The sequence below is a fragment of the Nipponia nippon genome, unplaced genomic scaffold (genome assembly GCF_047370975.1).
Source record: "Nipponia nippon isolate SJK-2023a ecotype South Korea unplaced genomic scaffold, ASM4737097v1 scaffold_11, whole genome shotgun sequence".
NCBI lineage: Eukaryota > Metazoa > Chordata > Aves > Pelecaniformes > Threskiornithidae > Nipponia > Nipponia nippon.
The window spans coordinates 23683444-23710060 of NW_028262302.1; the positions used below are offsets into that span (position 1 = coordinate 23683444).

The 26617-nt window shown below is 39.4% G+C and overlaps 1 protein-coding gene across 10 annotated transcripts in view; it reads left to right on the top strand.

Annotated features, from left to right (window-relative positions):
* Window positions 1–26617, top strand: part of ESR2 (estrogen receptor 2) — a 56202-nt gene that overhangs the window by 12564 nt on the left and 17021 nt on the right. For 9 of the 10 annotated variants that reach the window (XR_015702363.1, XR_015702361.1, XR_015702364.1 and 6 more), the window contains exons 2-5: window positions 2300–2772; window positions 10202–10377; window positions 13144–13260; window positions 23239–23538. Coding sequence is in view for 3 of the 10 variants with exons in the window: in XM_087747935.1 (XP_087604061.1) it covers window positions 2300–2772; window positions 10202–10377; window positions 13144–13260; window positions 23239–23538 (1066 nt within the window). In the remaining 7 variants the exon portion in view is untranslated. The remainder of the gene's footprint in view (window positions 1–2299; window positions 2773–10201; window positions 10378–13143; window positions 13261–23238; window positions 23539–26617) is intronic. The other variant, XM_087747936.1, reaches the window with a different exon arrangement.

Below are 26617 nucleotides of genomic sequence, written 5' to 3' on the forward strand. Positions count from 1 at the left end.
CTACAGCGTACATGCATATATTTTCCAAATGTCTGAGGGAAACTACACAACCAGTTGCCTGCTGCAAAAACTATCAAAGTATCATAGCAGAACGTCTGTAGCTGACTATAACAGAGATGATGCTGTAATGCCTCTCAGGTCCTTCTCTCAGAAGGGTTTGGGGTTACCCTGCGCTGTGTGCCCTTGGCAGGGGGGCAGAGGGACACTGTTAGCACAGTCAGCTCTTGCTGGACATCCCAGATGCTCTTGCAGGGTGTCCACGCACACCTGGAATATGTGCAGCCTCTGAGATCACAAGTGGTATACAGCTTTACCCACACAGAAGCTTTAAATGCATTTTGAATTCAGTGTGCTCATTGGGCCCATTTGTAGTAACCACTGAAAACAGTCTTGAGATCATTTCTTAGTTCCGTCATTTGCTGCTTAAAAATTATTTGGGCTACCCACCCCATGCTATGGGAGCAAAAGCACCTTTGGGATTTTCAGTGCTTTTTGCAGTGAAAGTTGAATGGTGCTTGGTTTCTCTTAGAGAAGACTGTGAAACATCTGGCTGGGGCAAATGAAGCGTGTAGATTGTGTGAGGGGTGAGGTCAGATTCTCCTGCTTTGGCTGCATCGCAGTTCCAGTGCAAAAACTGCTGGACATAAACAGCTGCTGAGATATCTCATTTTCCTGTTTCCCACAAAGGAAAAAACAGCAGCTGGGTCTGAATTGCCTGAGATGATTTAAATGAGTTCCTGGTTGTTTCTACAGATATCTTCAGTTTCATAAACAGAGTGCAAAGTAAGAAGGAAGGACGGACCTTAAACTATTCATTTTGTTCTAAAAGACTATTTCTTACATTTTTTGTTAATGCTTCTACCCTCTGTCCTGGCCCTAGAGAAGAAAAATATGTCAATGCCCCAAGGTGGCATAGTAGAAATGCCATCTGGCTGAGAATTTTTGGGACAGGGAGGTTGCTGGTACTTCCGCAGACCTGTGTTTGAATCTTCCTCATCTGGCTTTATGGTCACGTGAGGTGAAAAAAGGTGAGAATATTTAGCATCAATACTTCGGCCACTTCTAGAATAGCAAAGCTGTGGGTGACTTTTTAATTATCCCATGATTTTTCATGTTAAGATCTTATTACCACCTGTAAAAGTTCACTACAATATCAGTTCCGGGGGCTGCAACTTGCTATTTTGGAAGCAGAATTGGTATGGATTGCAAGCTATAGGAGGGCTGCATGTTTGTCTTCAAAGCTGGAACGAATTGCAGATGAAACCCATAGTGAAGAATAAAAAATAAATATTTTTAAATGCTACTGTAACAGTAATGCTTCCAAGACAAGGGGGTATGTCTTAGGGGGATGATTTTGGTGGGCTTTTTTTTTTTTTTCTTTTCAAAATTTTTCCTCCCTTAAATAATTTGGATATACCTAAATCTGACAGAGAGTATTTACTGTGGGCAAATTAAGGTATCTGTTTTGATAGTTGATTCAGATGGGAGGAAGGATGAAGAGTAGTTGGGATGGGGATGAAGAATGGCAGGAAATTATAAAACTTCCGGACCTTATGAAATCGCTCGAGTTCTGTCTTGTCAGCTTTGGAAATACCTACATTTTGTGACTTCTACTTTTATAATGGCTCTGTTCAGAGGTGCCGTACCCAGGGACCTCTCAGTGATGAAGTTGCATTGCTTACCGACATCCATTACATGTCTTCCTCCTCCGTGGAGAGGGATATGCAGTGGAGTTCTGGGTTTGGAAGGTAACGGAGAGAGATGTGTGTGTGTTTGTGTGTGTGTTCAAAACATTTACTGTTGCATGTTTGTGTTGATAAAGGGAAGGCTGAAGTAGCACACTTACAGCGGGAGCAGGAGGTGGTGAGTTTTCATAAAGAGAATTGATTTCGCAGGGCACTCGCTCCATAGCTGTGGACCATGGGGTAATTTTGCTTCTGACATAGAGCAGTTTTACCCTCGTTCTAATGAGTTACTTTAGTTAAGATCCAAGTTGTCACCAGCATCTTTGTTTCAGACTTCAAGTGATTTGTTATTTTTTTTCAGTTTTTTTTTAAGGGAGTCTAAACTCAATGTGTGACTTAGCCTTTATTTTTAAGGAAGTTCTAGAAAGCTTAATTTTTCTTAAAGGTAGTAAATTTGTAAATTGACTGTTTAAGTGCATTTGGTATGTAATCTGTTCTAACAAGATATTTTTATATTTTCTGTTTTACTGATTCCTTTTTTCTTTTATAGAAAAGACTTAATATGGAACTTTCTTACTTTTTAATTCAACTTTTTTTATACCTTACCATCTTAGGATGAATATTTAAACAACAATCTTCAGTCTTGCTTCAAAATGTCCCTGTGTACATCTTCTCACAAGGACTTTTCTCAGTTGCTGCCACTTCAGGATATTAGATGCAATAAAACGGAAATCAAAAACTCACCCGCTGGTATCGTCTCTCCAGTTCCCTACAGCTGTACTCAGGCAACGTTGACAGCAGAACACAGTCCAGTCTATATTTCCTCATCTTACATGGAAAACAGACATGAATATTCTGCAATGGCATTCTGCAGTCCTGCTATGATGAATTACAACATTACCAGCAATTTTGGTGATTCAGAGAGTGCATCTGTGAGGCAAACATCAAGCCCCAATGTGTTATGGTCTGCTCCTGGCCACCTCTCGCCTCTGACATTGCACTGTCAGTCATCTCTTCTGTATGCAGAGCAGCCAAAGAGTCCGTGGTGCGAAGCAAGACCGATGGAGCCAGTGCTACCTGTGACCAGGTCAGGACTACTCATTTCTTTAAAACTTTGCTGAAAATTATTTACAGTTTCTTTAGTTCTTTTAAGTCTTTTCTTTTTACATTTGGCTTCTATGTGTTGGTCTCTCTGAGAAACAAAACAAAACCAAAAAACCTCCACCAAACACCAAATCAGTCCTGGGTTTTGTGGGTTTTTTTAAATGGAACTTCTGAAGTAGGATTTCTTTTTCAATAGCTCCTTAGAGAACTATACACGACACAAAGCACTACAACTGCCTTCAATGTGGGAACGGTTTACTGTGTATAAACAAAAGTTCAAGACTTCTAGGTACTACTCTGTGTAATAAAAATGAAGTCCTTTGAGTGAAACAAGTAAAGGTTCATTCTTTTTCCCTTTTCATACAACGTTGTTTGAATTCCATTTGATCTGGATTTTTTTTTTAAACCGCATCTAATAGTTGTGAAGGCTTTTCACGAACTTAGAATTCGAGGGAAATATTTTTTCTGTTTTTTGGTTTTAGTATTGTCGTGGTTTAACCCCAGCCAGCAACTAAGCACCACACAGCCTCTCGCTCGCTCCCCTCCCCGGTGGGATGGGGGAGAGAATCGGAAGGGTAAAAATGAGAAAACTCATGGGTTGAGATAAAGACAGTTTAATAGGTAAAGTAAAAGCTGCAAGCAAACCAAAACAAGGAATTCATTCACTACTTCCCATGGGCAGGCAGGTGTTCAACCATCTCCAGGAAAGCAGGGCTCCGTCACGAGTAACGGCTACTTGGGAAGACAAACACCATCACTCCAAACATCCCCCCCTTCCTTCTCCTTCCCCCAGCTTTACATGCTGAGCATGACGCCACATGGTGTGGGACATCCCTTTGGTCAGCTGGGGTCAGCTGTCCCGGCTGTGTCCCCTCCCAGCTTCTTGTGCACCCCCAGCCTGCTCGCTGGTGGGGTGGGGTGAGGAGCAGAAAAGGCCTTGACTCTGTGTAAGCACTGCTCAGCAATAAAAAAACCATCCCTATGTTATCAACACTGTTTTCAGCACAAATCCAAAACTTAGCCCCATGCTAGCTACTGTGAAGAAAATTAACCCTATCCCAGCCAAAACCAGCACAAGTATCAACAGTCACACAGCAGCACGCATCATGTTCAAAAGGGTGCTGCTACTGAAAAGTCTGACATTGTTTCTTGTTGCTGTTCTCAACTGACTTTATGAAGGCATTGTGAACAGCAGATTCATGGGCTAAATTTTCAGCTGTAAATAAACGGTATTTGCAAAAACATGTGTCCATTCTGCACATTTGCTCATTTTACAAACCATAAACAGTGTGTAGATCATCAGCTGATGAAATTACTCCGTTCATGGGCACAACAGCTGTGAGATGGATAAAAGCACAGGGTGTTGCAGGTGCTGTTCCTGTTTTAGCAGCTGCATGTTTATTCATAGGGCTCCTTATTTAACTTCAGCAGTCATTGTCAGTATGAAAAATAGTGTGTCCTGGCAACAGTTTTAGTTCAATTGTTAATAAAGGATTTGTGCTATTTTTGAGACTACCCACATTCCTTCTGCAATGGGTGGCTCTTATGTTGACTGCACAGGGCTAAGGCGTGAGATCTACGTCTACTTCAGACTTGTAGGCTGCACGGATCTTCAGCCCGGCCACCTGACTAGTCTCTATTTGGAGTCAACAGAGAGTAGCAGGCACTTCTGGAGTGCAAATCTACTTTAAGTGTAGGTGTGTGGATTGGGAGAGGCTGTTTGGGTAGCACTTATATACAGAAGAATTCCCCAAGCGGGTCTAATGTGAATAGGGCTAACATTCAAACTCTTCCTGCTTTGGTTAGTGTTTCAAAACTTTGACAGTCCTGGGAAGGCTGCTGTAGGGTAGTGTTTGAAGCTGTCCAGATGACAGGACAGCAGCTGGAATAGCCCAAGAGCAAGAGCACCCCATCTGATGCTCTGCAGTGTGCTCTCTACATAGACAGAAGGAAGACAAACCTGCCACAGTGGAGTTTAAGTAAATAACTCTTCAGCCACTTGTATAGATTCATACAGACTATTGCTTTTGTAGCTGATGATGACCTAAGTTAAAGAGGAGAAATGAAATCTGGAGTCTAAATTCATGGATGATCTTTATTGTTCAGCAGCAAGTAACTACCGTGTTGCTAGCTGGACCTTCTCAGTGGTTCGTCTCAGTATGAGGCATTTTAACCCCCACTTTGTGTATAGAATTTGTAAAAAAGAAAAAAAAATTGACGTGGAAACACAAAAAGCAAGAGCTGTAATTCCCTTATTGTGGATATCTGTCCTGAAATAAGGCTGTAAAGAAAAAAAAGCCCTGCGTTTCCTTTTGCTTTATCCTTTGGTGAAGTCTTAAATTAATGTCATGAACATTGTATTTATTGCCATGGGAACAATGACTGTGACACTACAGATTTCTAGATTATAACTAGAAGGAAGAGTTCTTGGGACTGAAACTTAAAGAAATAGCTCTGGGGGAAGGGAGAGACTAATGCTGTAAAGTGTAATTTTAAACATCATTGTAGTTTGAGAAAAGGGATTTTGTTTGAAAGATGAGTAAGAAAGCATTACTACATATTTGGGCCTGTTACACAATTTATTTTACCTTTCAAAATAAAGCAAGAGTCTCACCGTGAGAGCAGTGTATTTTCCGTGGGTGTAAATTTCTGTTAACATTAGCTAAACTAATGTAGTCCACTTTGCTAAAGCTGATCACTGTGTAAGTTGGATCTCCTTGTAGATCCACTTAAAATAAGGAATCTCAATTCTCAGCATTCCGTTTCCTCACAAATAGGTTCATTATACGAACACAGAAGAAATTTAACTTTGTTAAATGCAAATGTATATGCAGTGCAGTGTTACTTTGCACCACTAGTTCAGCAAAAATAAATTGTATTCCATGTAAAATTAGATGTGAATTTTTAGAGTTCCTTTTTTTCGTATGAAATGGCAATAATTTGGTGATAAAGGCTCTGCTATATTTATTTGCATTATAGGTCCTGCACCTAGTGAAATAGTCTCATAAATTCTGTTGATCCAGAATCACTCAATTTATATTAAAATGACATGAAGAGAAAAGGAATGTGACAGTGTAATTATACTTAAAAGTAGTCTGAAATTGATTTCTGTCTTCATCTCCTAAATAAAAAGGTTTTAATTAAAGAAACAAAAAGTTTATTTCCAAAATGAACAGATATACTGCTTCCTAAAAAGTATTAGGAAACTTTAATGAAGTTGCCAGACTGATGTTTCTGGAACCTAATTTAGTCTTCTATTATTTTCTCTGTGCTTCTGACTAATTACAGGTAGAGTGTGCAAGTAAAGGTTTTTGGGTACAGAGGCTAGAAATGCTTGCTTAATTAGAAATTATTTAGTAACTTTGTCTTGTTCACCGTGTGCTAATATCATATTTATACATTGCTTAAACTCTGCTCTGAAGCCATAATTATTTGCATTATTCTATGCTTTTTTTATTGTGCTCATTCTGCAGAGCACTTAAAGGTACATTGAAGTCTCTTTGGGATGATGGGTTGGCATCTCCATTTTATGATGGAATAGTTAAGCAAAAATACGTCCCTTAATTTTGAGAAGATCTCTGCATCATGATTTTCAGCATATTAATCAAAGTTTGGAGCGTAACAGAACCTGTGCTTTGGAGATATAAATATTGACAGTTATGTGGTATTAACAATTCTAGAAGTTATAGTGCAGGGAGTCTCTAGAAAATGAGGAAGATAAAAATTGAAAAGTATTCTTCAGCTGATTTTTGCCTGTCATCTTGCACACATTCTGGGAGAGAAAGGAGAAGCCTTCTTCATCCTACAGCTTAGGCTTGTATGGGATTGAATTATCTCCAGGCATTGAATGAGGCAGTGGCCTGTGAGAGGGAGGGAAGAGTTATAAGAAATTATAAAATCTGGAGTATTATTTTTTGACTTAATGGATTTTTTTCATTTTCTCAGAGGTTTTTTTCTCTCTTTCTTTTTATAATGTGTAATAGTTTAGGTTTTAAAAAAAACCTGACAGACAACAAATGCCATGAGCAAATCTTGCTACTTTCTAGGTCAAATCCTTGCCACTCTTCTTCATTTTTAATAAAAAGTTGAATTTAGGTTCAAGTTTTCCAGGTGTGGCATATGCAACAAACACTTGCTGTGGCAAAGCTAGAGGTAATTAGGAGACAGGATAGATACTGAATAACCTAAATAGTCTTGCTAATTCCTTCTCCTTTAGGGTGATCATCTTGTCACTGTTGATGACTAGTAGGAAATCACTGACTTGTTACTTCCAAAAAATCTTAATTCTTTTTATGGAAACATAATATCTCTATATAGAAACCATCATCATAAAATAGAGAGGAGTATTAGGAGGTGTAAAGCGATAAATCTTTGCTCATGCGGTTCCTCAGTAGCAGCCAGGTACATCCCCCATTTTCCTGCATCCTTCGGCGGGGGAGCTTTCTGGGCATACAGCCAGCTGCCGCCCGTTCTTCTGGAGGACCTGGCAGCTCATTCATCTGCTGAGCACGCTGGAGTGCACCAGTCCCAAGAGCGCTGGGAGGCGGTCTCTAACCACGCGTGGGGCTACCCACTCTGGTTTGCTGTTTGTGTGGATATGCTCTCTGATCGCCAGGTTCTCAGGGTAAGGAACATGTAATTTAAAGCTCTTGACTGTTTCCTGGTTCTGTTGTCCTTAAAGACAACAGTAACAAAACGATCAGGTTTGACCCTCCTGCTGCGCTGCTGCGGCTATTGCAGACAAGCAGATTTGCTGCCCGCTTGGCCTGCAGGAGGAATTTGTTCCAGATTGTTGCTCTGCGTGCAAGCTGTTTGCCACAGTCTGTGGAAGTCATGCAGCTTGCATGTGTGCAGGGTGACTGTCGTTAAACTTTTAAGCAGGGAAAGAAAAAGTGTTTTTTAAAATACTTTTCATATCTGGAAGGTTAAAAAACACTACTCCTCAGTGAGATGTTACGGTGTGTGCTTTTTCTTTATTTTCATCCATAACATCTTGGTGCTTTAATGAGGGCAATAAACATCGCTCCCTACAGCATATCAATCAGTCACTGAGATGCTCTCTAGCTGATTTTGATTCTCCTCTGACTCTCACAATTGGATCATAATTCCCAAGTAGAGCTTAAAAATATACCTCTTCTACTAATGTGAAACACAAATTTACTTTTTTTCCCAAATATAAGGAAACAGGAAGGAATAGCAATGCTTTTTCGTCCTTGCATTAGCAGCATGTTAGGCGTGTGTGATACAGTCCCTTTATTCTAAGGGAGAGTTCCCAATCCTCTTCCTAACTTTCCCAGACCCAAATTCAGCCCTCCCAAACCCAAACCCACACCCAAGCCTCCAGCCCTATCCCCACCCCAGGTAAGGGCAGTGCCAGGGCTGTGAGTGGAGGTTTTGGGGGTCCCTGTGCCCCCCACCCCATGCCAGGTGGGGAAGCTCTGCTGCAATTCCCTAAATCCATCTTTTTTCAGTAACTGTCCCCCGTCTCCTTGGAAACTGGCAGTGCTCCCCAGCCCCGTGCTCCTCCTGGAAATGCAGTCCCCCAAAACTTGTCCCTGTTTTGGGTCTCCCTGGGCTGGCTCAGCCTGGGGTGGGAGCAGAGCTGGTTACTGGGGAGAGACTGGGCAGTGTGGGCTGGTGCTGGCAAGGAGCAGGCAGGGAGTGGGCAGGGAGCAGGCAGGGGGTGGGCAGGGTGTGGGCAGGGGACAACATGGAGGATGGGGCACACTGGTCTTCCCAGCATGGCAGAAGAGGAAATGATTTAGTGATTCAGCAATCCATTAAGGGGGGTATGTGTGTAATCAAAGACCGGGCTTGTTAAACATTTAAACACCCTTATGCCCTGTAATATCTGAATGAATTAACGTTTTTTTAAAAGCTTGCAGTAACTTAATTGTACAACAAATACCTTAATTTTTCTGTTTTGGAATTTGCTCAAAGAACCACCTTTTTTCCTTTCCAAATTTTCTACTAGGAAATTGGAACACGTTCTCCTCAAATACGTACAAACTTGATGATTTTTAGTTGGCATGTGGGTGTGTTTGTCCTTACCTCCTGTCATGAAACCAGCACAAAGTCTACTTTTAATATGTTAGTGAAAGCCTCTTTGACAGCACTTTCAGCATGTTTCTACTGTTCTGTTTAAACTTACTCTTGTTGGTGAACAGGTTTCTTCTGCCCTGGCAACATACCCTTGTTCTTTAGAAGTCATAAACCTTGCTGCCTGCTGTCTTTTCCCAACTGGTATTTCTTCTCCCTAATCATGCTGGAAGGTGGGATGAGGAAAATTCTGCAGTTTCTAACTTCTGCCTCTGTGCTTAAGTGTATACCTATAAGTTGACTGTACAGCTTTCCCTTTGTCAAACTGCTGCTGAGAGTTTGCACATGACATCATTATTTTCTCTCTATCTAGAAACTGTATTGACCATGAACGTAAGGCATGCTAAGACCACCAAGAAAATGAAGTCCAGAGAAAAAGTACACAATGGATGCACTTCCTATACCTAAAAACCACTTTACTGATAATCTAAGTTCCTTTCCTCTTGCTGTTTGTTTACAGGATCTTGGTGTCAGGAATTGGTTGTTATTTCACGTTTTTATCCTGTTCTAATTTTAATCCAGTCAGTAAGAACAGTTCCAGTAAACTGGAACTATTTGCAGTACTTCAGGAAAGCGTATATCTTATTAATTTATATGGAGCAATAATTTATGTATGAAAGTATTTTATTAATTGTGTTTCTCCATTCTTCTTGTATTCAGACTTACTTTTATTTAGCATTAGGGTGATCAATGTGGGCCATCACCTTGAATAGAAAACTTTGTCTAACATTGTGAGTTGATCTTGTAGGCTGAGATTCACATCTCAAGATATTTGTCTCCAGCATCTCATTGAATGAATAAAGCCTTGTTTAAAGGATGAAATATTTGAGACTAGATGTGTATTGCTCCATCTAGTATTTTGGCTTGCGAACAGTACAAAGCAACTGCAGCTCTGTCCGTGGTAGTGTTTATCGTGTCAGGCTGAGCTGTGTGAGTTCACATTTTGCATGAGAAGCTTCCCAAAGGGAAAGGCGATTTGGTTCACAAATTCCTGCACTTGTACATTTCCAAGTATTCTTCAAGGTCCATCAGCATTCTATATGATTTTCCCAGCGTTCATGTGAATGACACGTCAGCAGTCCAGTTTTATGCCTTTGAGTATTTTAAAACTTCATAGTCTGTCGTCATTGAAAGCTCTGGGATCAGACTATATGCTTTAAATAAACTTATCAGAAAAAGGCTTAACAGTGTTTCACACTATCCTGCATTCAGTAATAAGAACTCAATACAGAGAAAATAGAAGACAATGGAAAATAACGAAACTCTTTGCAATGTAGATTAATTTTATAACAGATGTTTTTCTTTTTTATCAGAGAAACGTTAAAAAGAAAAACTAATGGCAATGACTGTACAAGCCCAATTGCAAATAATCCTGGCTCAAAAAGGGATGCCCACTTCTGTGCAGTCTGCAGTGACTATGCTTCAGGATACCACTACGGGGTCTGGTCATGTGAAGGCTGCAAAGCATTCTTTAAAAGAAGTATTCAAGGTAGGAGAATCAGCTTTTGATAACTTTGCTCAAATAAGTTGTTTCATATGATCAGGGGCTGCAGCAGTTGATCTAGTAATGAGTTGATCTAAAATCCTGGTGTATGGTGCTGCACACTGAAAATAAAGCAACACATGATTTGACTACTTTATCGTTTGGCTTTTACATTATCAAGATCTGGAAACATTACAAAGTGAGCAATTGATTTCTTTAGAGAAGAGGTGGAATACATAGCACGGGAAGGGCCTGCAGCAAAGGCCTTGGTGAGGTGGCACTGCAGAGCTCTGAATCTGATTGCAGTTTGTGTCCCAAAGTAGACATAGTACTTATGAATTTATTATAATAGACAGAGTTAGAGTAGATAATTGTCTGGAGACTTTTCGTGCCAGGAACTATTCTTAACAAGAGTATATTGCCTGGAGCTGTTGAGTCATAGCACATAATATCTACACCGTATGTAGGATATAAAAATATGTGTAGCAAGTATGAGGTACAAACCTGATTATTGTTATTTCTCTGCCCTCCACCCCCCAGAGCCTACACTGCAGTATTTCTTACTCTGCTAGATCTCTCTATTGAAAATTTCCACTTCAGTGTTTAAATTCTTAAATATTTGGTATTTAGTTCAAATTTGCTGAATGATTGCAGTATGAAGTAAATGTAGGTCTCCATGTTTGTTATCACAGCCTATGGGCAGTGACCTCTGCACCATATTGCAGCTTTGGAGCACTTCATTTCTTAACCTTGGCTCTAGTTATCATGTTCTTTGGCCTCATCTGAGGCCTTTTCGTGGAAACGTGATTGGACTGACACTGGATACTACATGCAGATACTGACACAGAAAATCCTGTGATTTTTTGGTCTGTAATGTTCCCTTCCTCTTCTGCACGCAAAGCCTTTAGCAATCTTGAGACATTTTCTTTTGGATCAATATGGCAGAGTTGGTGTCACCATTAGAATCAAATTTAATTCAAAACTTGTTTGCATTTTCGATTTATTGTGCAAGTTTTTCATGGGTGAACACCAATTTCTATAAAGCTGTGCAAGTTCTTTTGATTTCTAAAATAATTGAAGAGAACTTTGTCTGCAGTTTGACACAAATGGAGACTGAATTTGATCTCAAAGTGTTTTCTGTCAGGAAAATTATTTGCCTGCTCCAGGCTGCTCACATGTGCTTTGGCTGTAAGCAAGTTACCCATTGTGGCCTTTTGTACACCTTAATGTAACCTGTCAGGTAACGCTTGTTTGTAATTCAAATAAATGAAAGTAAGTTCTTGGCATAAAACACTATCAAGCATTCAGTTGCAACTGTTGTTATGAAGGATATTGCTTATAAAAATAAAAAACTTCTGGGCTTACCATAGTCCCAAATGTTGGGCTAATGTCTAATTAAAATTAGATGGTATGACTGAGCAACTGTGTGTGGTCTCCTCTGCTTGTCCAAGTTTGTAGTGTAGTGTATTCGTCCCACATCTCTGAACATCTGCCTGCAAGCTAAATTATCCCAAGGCCACAGGAGTTTTAAACCACTTTATACCCTAGTGTGCTTTGGTTATAGTGCAACAGAGAGCTTCCTCCTCCTTTCCCCCCATGTTGTGTGAAGAGTGATAAACAGTAATTTGTTTTTCAGTCATATCTGCCAGTAGGAAACAGGACAAACTGTAACCTGATCGCTTCTTTTTAAAATTGTCGGTTCAAAAATTCAAGGTTAAAATTATTTTAATTTTGCAAGGAAATAGTCACAATGGTTCAGTTAAATAATTACTCTTGGGGACATGAACTCTTGGACTTGCATCAAACAAAAAAAAACTCTAGTAGCTGTATCTTTGCCTGAACTATTCTAAAAGTTTGAAAAAATAACTTAAAAAACAACCTGAGAGAAAAGATGTTAAGAAATGTAAATGAGGGAACATTTTTTGCATCCTTTGGTAACTACTGCAAGAGAGATTTCCAGTATTTGGCAGGAGGTGATTTGACTCTATTTACACCAAGAGCATACTCAAGTCCAGTTTACAGTAATAAACCTTTGGATCAGATTATTGATTAATGAAATACAATAATGTAAAGGGGTTTGGGTGGGGGCTAGGTGAGGTGGGAGAGAAGGAGGAGGCAACAGAAGAAGCTGTAGTGGAAACTGATGAAAATAAGAGAAACACTTGTCCACAATATCTAAAAGTTTTACCTTCTGATTGTGCTTTTCTTTATACTATACAGTATGCATTATTTTATACTAGTCTTCTTTCTCTCTTGGGATACTTTTTTTTATTAACTTTGGTCCAGGGTCAGTCCTCCAAAGGCTTCTTCATTCCTGGAACTCACTACGTCAGTGAGTTCAGTAAACAGAGCTGTAGTTTACTTAAATCTTTGCAGGACTGAAGCTGTGTGCACTGCTGTTTCAACTCTGCTGAGGAAATAAAAATCTGCTATCTGCCATCTGTAGAGTCCCAATATACAGTAAGAAGTTGGAGGCTGGGACCAAATTTCTACAAGAGCATATGTCCCATTTTCAAAAATGAGTTGGTATTAGAAGGTGCTTGGTTATCTAACAGTCATCAGTGAAAGCCTGCCTATGTTGTCTGGTTACTTTTTGAGGCCACAGATTGATGTTTTCAGTATAGGATAAATATGCATTTTTGCATCAGTTAAATCAATGGAGCTTAGATATATGCATATGAAAAAGTTGAGATGCTTAAAAGGTCCTGATTTGGGAAATGACCAAGAGAGACTGTTGGAGATGTTAAATTTTCTCTTCTTACTCTGCTGCAGGACATAACGATTACATCTGCCCAGCTACCAATCAATGCACGATAGACAAAAACAGGCGCAAAAGCTGCCAGGCATGCCGGCTACGGAAATGTTATGAAGTGGGAATGATGAAATGTGGTGAGTTTTTTATGTCTGTGTTGTTTGCTTGGGTTTTGCTGGCTTTTTTTTTCCCCCTTCAGTCAATTCTGTATAGCTTTTTTTTTTTCTTTTTTTTTTATTGGAATCCTAAAAAGGCACAACAGGCAATTACAGCAAGGTTTAAGCTGGTTTTATAGGAAGGAATGTACTGATTCTTAAAGCAGAAGGCTTTTCATTTTCAGAAGAAAAACTGTGGGAAGGAGTAAGGTCTAGGTTAAGCACTTGAAAACCATAGTACCTCTGACGAGGCCTGTGAAGGCAGCTTACTTACATAGAATCTATGATCCTCTGACTCTGATTCTACTTGCATGCTGTGTTCTGCAGAATGGGAAGCCAAGACCTGCTTCTGCCTGAGCCTCAAACCAAACTGAAATCTCATCTAATATGGGGTAAATGAGCCTGTACTGTGCTCTGCTGGTTGAATGTAATGCAAGAAGAGCAGTGCCCCATCAAAGCAGCAGTTAATTAACCCAGTATCCTGCCTCCAACAGTGGCAAGAGTGAGTGCCTCGGAGGCAGTGTAAGAATGAGACTAGCACCTAAGTGACACTACTGCTGACAACTCTCAGCTTCCAAAAATTAGCAGTTGGGGACTTCTGGTCAAGAAGAGGTTTCTTGTATTTAATAGGCCTTAATGGATTAATACAAAGGCAACTTTTCCGTTGTCCCTCTTTTTAAACCTGAAAAGTCTTAGCATCTACAACATCCCATAGCAGCTTGACCACCTGTCATGTGAAGAACTAGCTCTCTGGTTGCCAGGCTTTTTTGTGGGACTTTGGTGGGGCAGGCAATGGGCAGGCTGTTCTTTTTTTGAACAGGCTATTTTCATATGATGCCCTCCAGCTCTTCCATCAAAACAAGTAGTGAACAGCCACTGTTTGTCACTGCACCGCTCAGAATTATCCAGCCTTTTCTCTTATTCCTGTCTTGTACTTACAGTGATGTGGCTTCACTGTAGTTGTACGTTTATAGATGATATTTTAAAGGTTACTTTTAAGAAGAAAATAACTTAAAAGATATTTCAATATCTAATGTACTTTCACAGTCAAGGTTTGCTGTTGTTTCTTATAGATTCATCAATATACATGATAGAAATAGGCTGGGAGAACATCACATAGGAACACTGGAGTGGAAAGGAGAAGGTCGCTGTGCTTGGCTCTCCGTGATTTGCAGGCGTGCATCTCATTCCATCCCATTTAATGTAGATACCTATTTCTATTTCAGAGCTAGGCAGTGTTTTCATCCTCCCACTGCTTTGGTCTGAAGGCTGTTTGCAGAATATTATTTCTTTCATTAGGATCATTCGTTAGAATTCCAGCCTGCATTTATTGCTGGACAATTAATGCCCACTTCTTCTTGTGGCAACATTGTATTGTAGCTTAGAGGCTCCTCTTCTCTTTATTGTTAACAGACTGGTTGTATTTGCAGACTACATCATATCCCCTCACAACCTTTGTTTTATTAGGCTAAATAAACCAAGATATCTCCTCCTCTTGCAAAAAAAAAAAAAAGCAGACAGAATCTGGAAGTCGTCAGGGCAGCTTATCCCTCAATCTGCTCCAGGCTGAAATAATCCTTTTTGCGCTGGGCTGATCACAATCATGGACAATATTCCTGTGAATTTTCCTCACTGTAGTAGCATTAATAGATATCCGTTTCTGTGGGAGCTTTTCTCTGCGTACAACCCAGAATCCTATTTACCTTTTTCATGGTTGCATCACACTGGCAGTTCATAATCATTCTATGATCTGTTACGATTGCAGCCTCCCTGTTCATTTCTAGCTGATAACTCCCAGCTTAGAGCTACAATTTCAATTGTTCCTTGTATTATATTTGTACTCCTTAAGTACATTTAGTTTCTTTTGCTCAAGTCAACTAGTTCTTTCTATATGAAGCTCCTATCTTGTTCTGCACGGATGATGCATCTCAGCTTTATTGGTGTTTTTCATTAATATGGCCTTAGCTACCTTTGCTGTCTGGCCTCCAGAAAGGAAAGCCTTACACTTGCAAATAAGACTCCTTTTGAAACCTTACTTTCTGAATGGTGTCACTGTCTTTTGTTCATCTTTATGACTGAGCATTTTACTCAAAGTTTTTCCAACAGGTGTTTCTATCAAGACCCAGTTCAGGAGTTGGAGAGGTTTTGTAAAGATTGATTCCACTATGATATTATAGGGTGGTCCTCCACAGTGCTTTCCTTAAATTAATCCTTTTATTCCAATTGTCCAGGAAGTCCTGGTTTGTGATTAGACCTCATAGACACTATGGTATTACAAGAAATAAATAATAATATGTACTTATGTCTTAGCCTGTGTGCCTTTCAATAGTGTCACATATTCATAAACACATGTTCCTACAATAATGAATGTTTATAGGACATTAATGACTGTGCCAGACAAAAAACGACACTTTGAAACTATAACCAGAAAATAACAGGAAATATATTTTTAAAAAGTTAGTTTTTTAAATAATAGCACTGAAATTTGAGACTCTTGAGAATTTAATTTGAGAGTCTTAATAATTGAATTTCAGAAAAAGGAATATAAAAATTACTCAGAATTGTCTGAGTTGCCTGATGAGTTAAATGGCACCTGTGAGTAAAGCTGATGCATGGACACATGGTGACAGACATTTAAACCAGCCAGATTTTAAAACTGTATTTCTTACATGAAATTTAAATGCCATTTCCTGCAGACCAGGGTGATTATCTTTCAATTTTTTTCTTGTTAGAGCCATATTTTAATACCAGTTTTTTATTGTAGGAAGCCATAAAAGAATATGTTTTCTTGTTAATGAAGGCTTTTCCCCATCTCTGGTCCTTTCCCAGGACACTTAGTGAATGCATTGGTTCACATCTGCTAAAACCCTGGATAGGATAGAATGGTTTGTAAGTGCATTTTTGCTCAGTGGAGACTTGTTGTCCAGCAGAAGTGATAAAAGAACCTCAATTACCACTTTGTAGTTTATGAAAGCTCTTCATAAAAACTCTGCACTCTTTGCATCAAATCTTTAAATCCTCATTTTGCGTATTATCAATAGACACCTTGAGAAAAAATGCACAAATATGTATATGTATATATAGCATACATCTCTGTGTGTAAATATGATTAGGCAGTACATGCCATCTTTAAAAGAGTAGGAGGCAGTAGGAAAGTGTTGCTTTGGAGTTTTCTGGTCTGAAATTCTCTTGGATGTCATCGCATTCATAAACATCGAGAAGTCAACCCAACAAGCCACGGGTATTTCAGCGGAGGCTAGCTTGGGGGTGCTTTGTATTAAGGTGATAATGGATTTTCTTACAAAATATACCATCATTGCCAAAAGCACAATGAGGGTCTTTTAGACACTGCATCTGCAAATTTCTCTGTAGGAAGCCTGTGTTGCCTACTGTTCCAATCAAGAAAGCTACTGCTAAATTTTGGCACTAAGACTACTAGCAATGGTAGAAAAATGATTGCAAAGCACTGTCACCAGGAACAAGCAAAACAGAAATACTGCAGTAAACTCTGCCCAGCAAACTTGAATAAAACAGATTGGGATAAAACTGATCTTCTCTTGGAGCTTTCTGGTGTTTACCTGAGGAACCTGAAATGGACTGGGCTGTTTGCCAAAGGCAGTAAAGAAGAGGGGAGTTGCATCATCACTTCATCCCACTCTGGGAGCAGCTATGCTCGTGCTTTTCTTTTTTGCTTCCTGAGGCTCAAATAGACCTTCTTCCATAAGTTTTCAGTTTCCCTGTTGGACTAGACTTACCTTTTATTTCCCCGCCCCGCTCCTCTATCTTTTTCCCCATGTGCCAGTTCTCAACGTGTTGAAAATGTTCCAAAGTAAAAGCTCCTTTCTGCCCCCACCCCGACCCAAATGAGGAGGCGGAGGGGCCATACTAAAAAGCGATCATTCCACAGGTTTGCAGAAAGAAAAACAGAATTCTCTGTGGGCTGGTATGGTTCAGGGTTTGGCTCTCTTTTTCTCCTGTGCTTGGCTGTTGCGTGCAGTTTCTAGGTAGCACTTTGAAAGACTGTAAATTACTTTTCACACAGAAAGTTAGTTGGGGGAAAAACGTTTCATGGCATTCTCTGGACATCAGATGTATTAATTGTACTTTAGCTATTATAGAAATTACTGTAATTTCAGCTCGTGTTCTCGTGTGGCAGACGGCAGCTTCTTTGTCAGTAGGTCTGCTCTGTGAATACAGGCGTATTCAGCGGAACATTTGCATTTGCTTTCAAAGGTGACTGGAGTGATAATGATTTACTAATGTATACTCGAGTGAGTTTTAAGCTCAAACACTTAGAAAAACCTGATTATAATATATTCAGTGGTAGAAGCTGCAGTTGCTGCTGACCCGGTTAGTTACATAAGCAGTTGCCAGGACCCAAAATCAATATTAAGAGCAACATGCCATGTAACTGCCCACCACGTCAAAGAGCAGAGGCATTTGCAATTTTCAAAGAATTTGTAAAGCAGTAGTTGCTTTAAAAGTAGTGTGTTTCACTGCCAATAATACCTGTTGGGGCTTGTTCATGGATGAGTGAACAACAGGCTCATTTTAATGACTTTTTTTTCAATGTGTCTTATTTCTTATGTTCTAGTGATCATTTACCCATGTGGTCTATGGTACTGTAGCTCGAGGTCTTGCCCTTGGTCCAGTATTCTCAGCTGAATACAGCTATTTTCTTGCGCAAAGAATAGCTCTAAATAAGGAGAATGCTGTAGGAAGAATGAGGGATTTAATCATCTTGTGTGCTTCTCCAATTGCCTGAATTACCTTTATATGAATTAATGTTAGCTATTAAGTATAGTTAGGGCATTTGTGGTAAAGTTGGAAATAGTCTCTAATCTGGGAAGTTCTAAGTATTTTACTGCTGTGCCTTTACACAGATTGATTCACATCTCTCTATCTAGTTAAGCCAAACATTAAGCTGATCTATAATTATTTATAATATATAGTTTTATAAGCACTTATACATGCCTGTTGGGTGCTAATAGACATACAGGTAAAATTTCTCAGTCCCACCTAAACTTTGGATTTGAATAAAAAGCACAAAAGTTCCTTTACGTTGTTGAAATATTGTTTTAATTGGAAAGGTTGCTACTTTCTGATGTGTCAATTGACTAGCAAGCTTAAATGCTGTTTTCTTAGACGTGTAACCTTACAATGCACGCTTTTTTTTCCCTTTTTTTAATACAAGCAGAATAATTTTTAATGTGGAAACAAATGGTATCTCTTTAATCACTGATGAGCTGTGTTTTATGCACACTACTCAGTGAATCAGCCTTCACCTGCTTTGGCAATATATGGTGATTAAAAAATACAAACAATAATTCAGGATCTGGTTTGGATGGGAGTTTTTTTCCCTTTTTTTCATCACCAACTGTATTTTTAGTAACAGGTTTTGATGCAGAAATGTCATAACACGTCTAGTTTGGCTTTCTGCAATGGAGATGTGATTGTAGAAACTGTTTTTATGTTTTAACTGGAGCATTTTTTTTTACTAAGTACTGGTTATATATGAAACTTGATTTAGTTAAATAAACTAAAGTAACTTAAAGGGGCTTGCTGTTTCCCAGTAAGAACCTTCCACAAGTATTAAGACCTTTAATACTGTCAAGAAGTATCACAACCTGACTGAATTATTTTAAGATGGAGCATGGAGTGCAGCTGCACAGATGAAAATTGTACAAGATTTATCAACTAGAACAGGATGCTAGACTACTAATTTTTATTTTTTTTTTTTTTTTAATTTTACTGATTTGATCTTCATTAAAGTACCTGGTCACTTACCTGTGTGTTTATATTTTCGATAGGCTAGAAAATGTTATTTAAAAATCTTTATACCAGTAAATTTTAAAGGATAACTCGTGTCTTGGCACCAAAGGTCTGATATTTTCCGTGCCACAGAGAAGTCTGGGTGACCGTATAACAGAGCTGAGGACAACTGATCAGAGGATGTGGAGTCCCACAAGGGTGCACTTGGTTCACTTCAGTGCCAGGACCTGAACTAGGGTCAATGGGCTGGTTGCAAGTGCTTGCTTAACCACGTGTTGCTTCTGGCAGGTGTGTCCAAACTGCTGGAATTTCTTCCTCATTGTGTCATCAGGCATCTCCTCCTCTCCCCAGCTCCCTCTTAAACCAGTAGTTTTTCTGACTTTATCATTTTAGGTATGGTCCTAACTGAACAACTGTTCTATGTGTTTAATTAAAAGACTGCTATTCGTGTGTCTTCTTTCTTGGGGCTTCACAGCTCACAGGTGCATGTCATGGAACAGTTGGTATTTTTTGATAGCTCAAGAAAATTTATCCTCTGCCCTGCATCTCCCTATGGCTTTTAGTCCCTCTCTGCTATTTTTCTTCTTCTGTCCTTCAAGATTCCCATGTTCAATGTGCTTCAGCTTTCTAAATAGTGGAAGCAATGTGAGGTGTTGCTTCTTGCTTTAGTTCAGTTCTCTCCTGGTGGTTACGGTCTCTACCATGCACATTCATATGGAAATCAGAGCCATGGAGATCTCTGTAGGTAGACCCCTCTGATACCTAGGCATTTCCTCATCTGTCTCCAGTTGTACTTTTGTTCCAGTTGCTTAGCTCACTGTCGACCTTTCCTCTTTGTCTTCCCTGATGGAAAATATTTACATACTTTCTGTGCATGACATGACTTCAGAACAGTCTGTAGCCCACTATGCCATTCTAATGTTTTTCTGAAGCTGACAAAGCACTTTAAGATTTTCTTCTTGACCTTTGTGCATTAGTCCAACATGAGACTTAGTACAGAGTTCGCTACATCATCCAAGTGTCTTTGTAGAAATTAGTCTATGCCTCACTGTTCTTTGACTCTGTCAGGAATAAAAGGATTTGCCCAGACAGATGGTTGAAGAAATTGCTCTGTGACTTGTGTAGTTCTGCAGGTAACCTTTTTTTGGGTATCATCAAGTCTGATTTCATGAATCTACCATTAGATAATGTCTCCAGCTCTGAATATCTCTGTTGGTATTGTTATCTTTCCCTAACTGCTGTTCAGCTGCTCTGGCAACTTCTAGCTAGATGTCATTCAGCTAAGCATTTGGTTCTGCAAATCATCAATTGTTTTCCTTCAATCCATTATTTGTGCAAATGTCCTGTCAGTACTCAACCCATTTCATCCTACCCATATTCCTTTTAAGGATGCAAAATCATCCTTGCCCAAAATGGTGCCAACTTTAAGCTGGACTTCCAGCTGATAATGCTTCCAGTTCCAAATATCTTGTTCCACTTGGATTCCTCCATGCCTGAGAACTGTTCATTGAACGAGCTTTGCCTGTTTGTATTCTCCAGTCTCTTGGGTTTCCAGATAGAGGGTGTTCTCCAATATTGAGAACTTCTTTAATGGTCAACCTGTTCTCTTTTACATCTGAGGTGGTTTACTGAACAGGCAGCAAGTGAGGATGATAGCAATGAGCAGTTGAAAGTTCCACATCTTTAAAGTCCTGGCAGACTTTGTTAGTCCTTATCCAGTCTTTTCAGTGCCTTCAGGATGTACCCATTTGGCCTTTGCATCTCACCCTTCTCACGGGTTGACTTATATGGTGCTGGATAGCTGCTGAAGACAAGACAGGACTATGACCTGAAAAGCCATCTCATCTGAGGAACCTCCACCACTGAGAGCCTGCATTCACCCAACATCTTATTTAGCAAGACAAAGCCTTGTCAACAGCATCTGAAATTAATTTTTTCTGCCCCTGCACCCTTTATTTTTAATTTGGCTTATGTTTGGACCTCTTTGCTAACTGAAGCCCAGGGCCAGAATTGCATTGCCTGCTTGGAATTTAGACAACTCATGGTCTATATAACTCTGATGGATATGGATGAAAAATGGTAGGAATTGCTGAATCCAGTAGCTTGACAGAAGGTAAACTGCCATATTGCCATGTCCCCATGTCCAGTAGCAAGTCTGAGCGTGTATTGTTATTAGGTACATACACGCACAATACCTGTACCCACAGTCAGCCACACAGATCAGCACAGACAGAAAATATAGCACTCATGCAAGCACCAGCAGTGGAAAATATATGCATTCATACAATATGGATCCTTCCAATAGCTGGGTTTAGACATTCAGTCTGTCAAATAGTTGGTCTGTGGATCCTCATATCTCCCCAGCTGATGGCCCCTGGGTCTGCAACCTCACCCCCAGTTACTGGTACTCAGACCTTCTCCCACACAAATGGTCACAGAAACACACATGTGCTATGGATCCCTCCAGCAACTGGCTTTAGAAGGTCAATGTTATCCAGTAGCTGGCCCCTGGATCCTCTGTTCTTTCAGGTAACACTCTCCACCTCACCCCCACACCCTCTGGCAGCTGGTCCAAACCTATGGCCCTACTGATAGCTGACACCAAGATCCACTGGTCTTTCTAGTAGATGTCTTGGAGTGCCTGGTCCCTCTAGGTGAACTGAAAAGCCTTTCCTGTTGATTTATCTGCTGGGTGTCATGCCCAGACCACATGCTGATCACTCTCCTTTGATAGCCCTGAGAGTAGCCTAGTCAGTGTGCTTGTTGTCCCTGATTACGTTCTTGTGATTCTTCCATCTTCATTGTTCCTTCGCTTCTTTGTCTTCATGTGCTTTATGAAGCTTTTAACCCATACCCTAATGAAGAAGAACCAGAGTCTGTGACCAGGGCAAGAAGTTTTTAGGCAACACACCAAAAAGACTTCATAAATGTAGTAATGTCAAGATAGTAGCAGTAGCAGAAAGGATTCTTTTGTCAAATTTGTTGTGGGACTGAAACCAAATGAGACAATTTATTATGCCTTAAGACTCCACGGTTTCTATGTGTGCAATAATAAATGTTGGTCTGGTATGGATTTATGTTAGCACAGACGTTTTCATATCTATGAAAATTCAACCTTTGAGTATCATATGTCAGTAAAAGTATTGATGACCAGCACAAAAAATTAACTTCTAAAAGATTTAGAGGACAATTTAGCTGTAATATTAGAGATGTTAAGTGCTGGAGGATTCCAGTCTAAGGATCTCTTCAGTAACTTAATATTTTTAAATGGCCTGATTTTCAATATGGTACAATCTTGCACGTTAGTAACTGCCAAGGATTACTTGTAATCAGTAAACATAGGCCTTGTAATAGAATATACGGAAGGGGTGAGGGAAGCAGAAGCCATAGCTGAATGTTTTAGCAAATCCCCGTACATGTTTTTGAAGATGCTTTTAGACTCTTTCCATGGCAGCTATGCAAGAACAGCTAACAGTGGTCCCACCAATAACACTGACAGAGAATCGGAGAATGTTTGGTGTTGTCAGAAGGAACGATAAATTAATTCCAGGAATTTAAAGGACTGCTCTTTGCAACAGAACTAGCGTTCTGCATGCAGAACTCCAAACAGGGGGCTTGCTCCTTCTAGTTGTAGATATCTGAATTCGCTTTGGGGAAACTCCTGCTGGCTGAATGGGACGTAGGGAGAAAATGGGTTGCATCTCAGTAAGTCCCTAGCTGAACACCCAGCTAGCAGTGAGGCCCGACTGTGCGTCTGGCTGAGGTATTTAGTCTGTATCAAGGCCCAGACTTTCAGAAGTCTTTTCTTCCCCCCATTTGCATCTAAAACAGATTTTTAAAACAATTTACAAACAGCTATCTTTATTTCCATTTAAAGACCCGATTTATCTCTTTTTGATGTCAATGGGAATTTTCCCATGGATTTTTAAAGTGATTTAACTGAAATTCAAAAATAAACATTTTTTTAACATTATTTTTTGTTGAGTAGAATAAACAAAAGCCTCAGCTGAAGTCAGTGAAAACAAAGTTAAGTCAATGCTGAATGCTCTAGAAATTCTGAAACTTGATGTTCAATATTAGAACATCCAATATTAAAGGGTTTTTCCCCTTCTCCCCAAACATTTGGATTTACATAATGCAACACTGAGAGAAAAATACTTCAATGCAATCATGTGTCTTTTGTGTCAGGCTCAAGAAGAGAACGTTGTGGATATCGGATCCTGCGTCGCCATCGTAATGCAGAAGATCAGGTGCATTGCATTGGCAAAGCTAAGAAATACAATGAGACAGCAACCCGCGTAAAAGAGATCCTGCTCAGCACAGTCAGTCCGGAACAGTTTGTTTTAACACTGCTTGAAGCGGAGCCTCCCAATGTGTTGGTGAGTCGTCCCAGCAAACCATTCACGGAGGCCTCCATGATGATGTCCCTGACAAAACTGGCAGACAAAGAGCTGGTTCACATGATTGGTTGGGCCAAAAAAATTCCTGGTAAGAATTTCAATCTTGTTTTTGTTTATTTTATTCAATACTTTTACCATCAATGTATCATTCTCTACCCTGAAATAATAGCACAGCACAGTAAATGTGTGGTATGAAAATCTTAAGCTTTTCATTCTATAAAGTAATAGACAATTTATTGCTCTCAGTAATTTACCTAGATGTATTTTGATTTAGACAATGACCTAGCCCATAATTTGCTATCTGTTGTTAGTCAAATACGTGTTCATTTTGCTAAAAAGCATAGTTGGTGTTGCATGTAATTTCTACTTCATCAACTATAAATATCTGATTAATCTGATTTAGAAGGTTCATTAAAAGGGGTATTAACTAGATTGCTATAAAAAATAATTTAAGACAAAATTCTTTCCTTGAATCTGATAGAAGGTTTCTAATATAGTTGATGAAAACTGAAGGGTGTCCAAGCACTGAGTGTTTGCAATTGTTTCAGTTGACATAGTTGCTACACAAGAGCATCAGATTGCAAAGTGGCACATAGTATCGATCTCAGAATTATTGTGCACTCTCCTTCAAAACAAAAATCAATAAGGATGCTTTTGGTTGTTGGCAACACAAAGAACATGCACTGAAGTACAACTACATGTGTTATTGCCTTGAATGTCTCAATGCGACCACAGTATCATGGCAATGTACCATTTCACTTCTTACAATCTAGAAGCAGTGAGCATTTGCAATTCCTTCTCCCTGAAGTGCTCATGATGAAAACAGTCAGAATAAAGAATAAAAGCCAGAATACAAGCAGCCAGAACACAGAGATGATAATTGGCAAAAAGTTGTGCAGAAAAACTTGCTGGCTGGTATAGACTAAACCACAGACTGTGGCCCTTTAGCGATGGCTAAGGTGACCAACTAATAATAGTGAGCTGAAAGAAGCCTTGAATAATTGATAGACGTATAACAGCATGGGGCTTAATCCTTAACTTCAGATATAGTGCTCTGCTAGAAGCGATCCCTATGGCTGTGCTTACCTCACATGGCTAATATATTCTGCAGTGTGTCTGGTAGTCCTAACCCCACGTCCATCAGGACTGAGGAGCCAGCACACCACGGCTCCTCTCTTGGATTTTATGCTGAAGGCAACCAGAGCGTGCTGGTGTGTGCCCTGGTCCTGTCGCGCTTGTGCACTATAAACAGCACTTGCTGCTTCTTGAATGCGCAGTTTAGAAATAAACTGAGTGCATACACAGCACAGGAAACAAACCTGTTGAAGAATATTTAGAATAATCCTTAAACTAAGAATTTAGGATAAGGGAAGCGTATCCTATTTCAGATCTAGTTGGGGTGGCTGAAGGTGCTACCAGCTCCAGCTGCTGGACCACATCTCCTAGTTGCAGATTACAGTCTCCACGGCTCAGCCACGGTGTTGGAGGGTTCAGGTGTGATGGTTTTAGGGTGTGCAAATTCCAGGTCAGCTGCTGAGCTGCTGGGGAGGAGGTACTTGTACAGCATGAGCATCTTAAACCACACTAGCCATTTGCAGAGCGATAGTGGTTTTTCCGTTAATGTGGTATGTTTCAAACTGAGAGCCTGAATCCTTAATCCTTATTTTTCCTGATTTAAGAAACTCTGAAAATAACTGTAAAGTAAGTAACCATAAGGGGTTAAGCGGTGTCTATTGCTATAATGTCTTGTCTGATCAGAAAAATGTGATTAAAAGGTACCATTTCAGAGGACTCCATACAGTTATGTTAATCTGGTAGGAAGTGAATTGTGAAGGAAAACCAGATAAAGTCTTAGAAAACAACCTCATTTTAAGCAATATTTGAATGGGGAAAAAAAACTGAAACAACCTTTTCCATTTTCTGATTGTTCTCAATTTCTATTTCTTTAACTATGTCAGCTTTTTAAAAAAAATACCAACCACAAACCCAAAACCTCAGCCAACTGAGATTAATTTTTTGTATTCTTTAAAAGATCATTTTCCAAACCAACCCCAGTTTTGACATTGATCACTTTTAGTTTATTTTCAACATCTGTCAGAAATAAAAACTTTTTCTTGGCAGTAAGAGAACTACATGAAGAAAACCCATTGAAGCAGTCAAACCCCTTCAAAACAGTTCCTGGGAATGTTGACACTTTATTGTGTATGTTTGTTGTTTCTGATCATTCCTGTTACACAGAACAGATGTAAACACCATTTTAGAACAATGCCAAAAATAGATGTGATGTTTAATATGTACCTAATTATAAGGAATATTGCTATATTGCATGGTAGTTGGAGCATTTACTTGAATGTGGATTTTTTTTTTTCTCCCATTAAAATAACTGTGATGACTAAAGCTGAGGACATAGAATTTCAGTTTTCAAAAATTCTTGCCTGAGGTTAATCATCCAGATCCATGCTCTGCTTCCTGGAGGTAAGGGCTTAGAAAAAAAAATACGGAGTTCTTGACTAATGGCCCAGTGAATAGTAATTTTACTTTCTGTAAAGCTGAATATTTGCTTTTGTGTAATTGGGTAAGAAGCCCATTTTTCACCTCTTAATTATTATTGGATGTTATTTTGACACTCACTGAAAGTGAAAGAAAATCGTTTTATTTTTCCTTATAGATGCTGATGTTAACAGTAACTTTTTGCCTAAATAGCGAAGATAAATGTTTATGTTTTATTTTTTTATTTAATATTTAATGACCTTTTGTTGTGAGTTTTACTCTGTGACTGTATTTTTGTCTGTACTTTCAGCTTAATGGATTGTATTTTTGTTGTTGCTCAGTAAAATAGAAACTGACACTTGGATTTTTTTCCTTCTGAATTCCAAGTATTTTAATTCTAAGTTGTCAGACGGCTGAACATAACTTCTGTAATTGCCTTTTACTTTGTTGACCTAGTCTAAGGGAGTTGAACATGGTTCATAGCTGAACCTGTATTGCTAATCGATAGGATGTTGTCATAATATTGAAATTTGGATTCATTATGCAACCTAGTGTGTTGCTGGCCAGAACAGCATGTCTTTTGCTAGTTACTACACATCCAGCACAAGTTTTTTCTTGCCTGTCTTAGTAATTTATAATTAAATGATTAGGTATAGAGCACACGATTTAAAGGACAT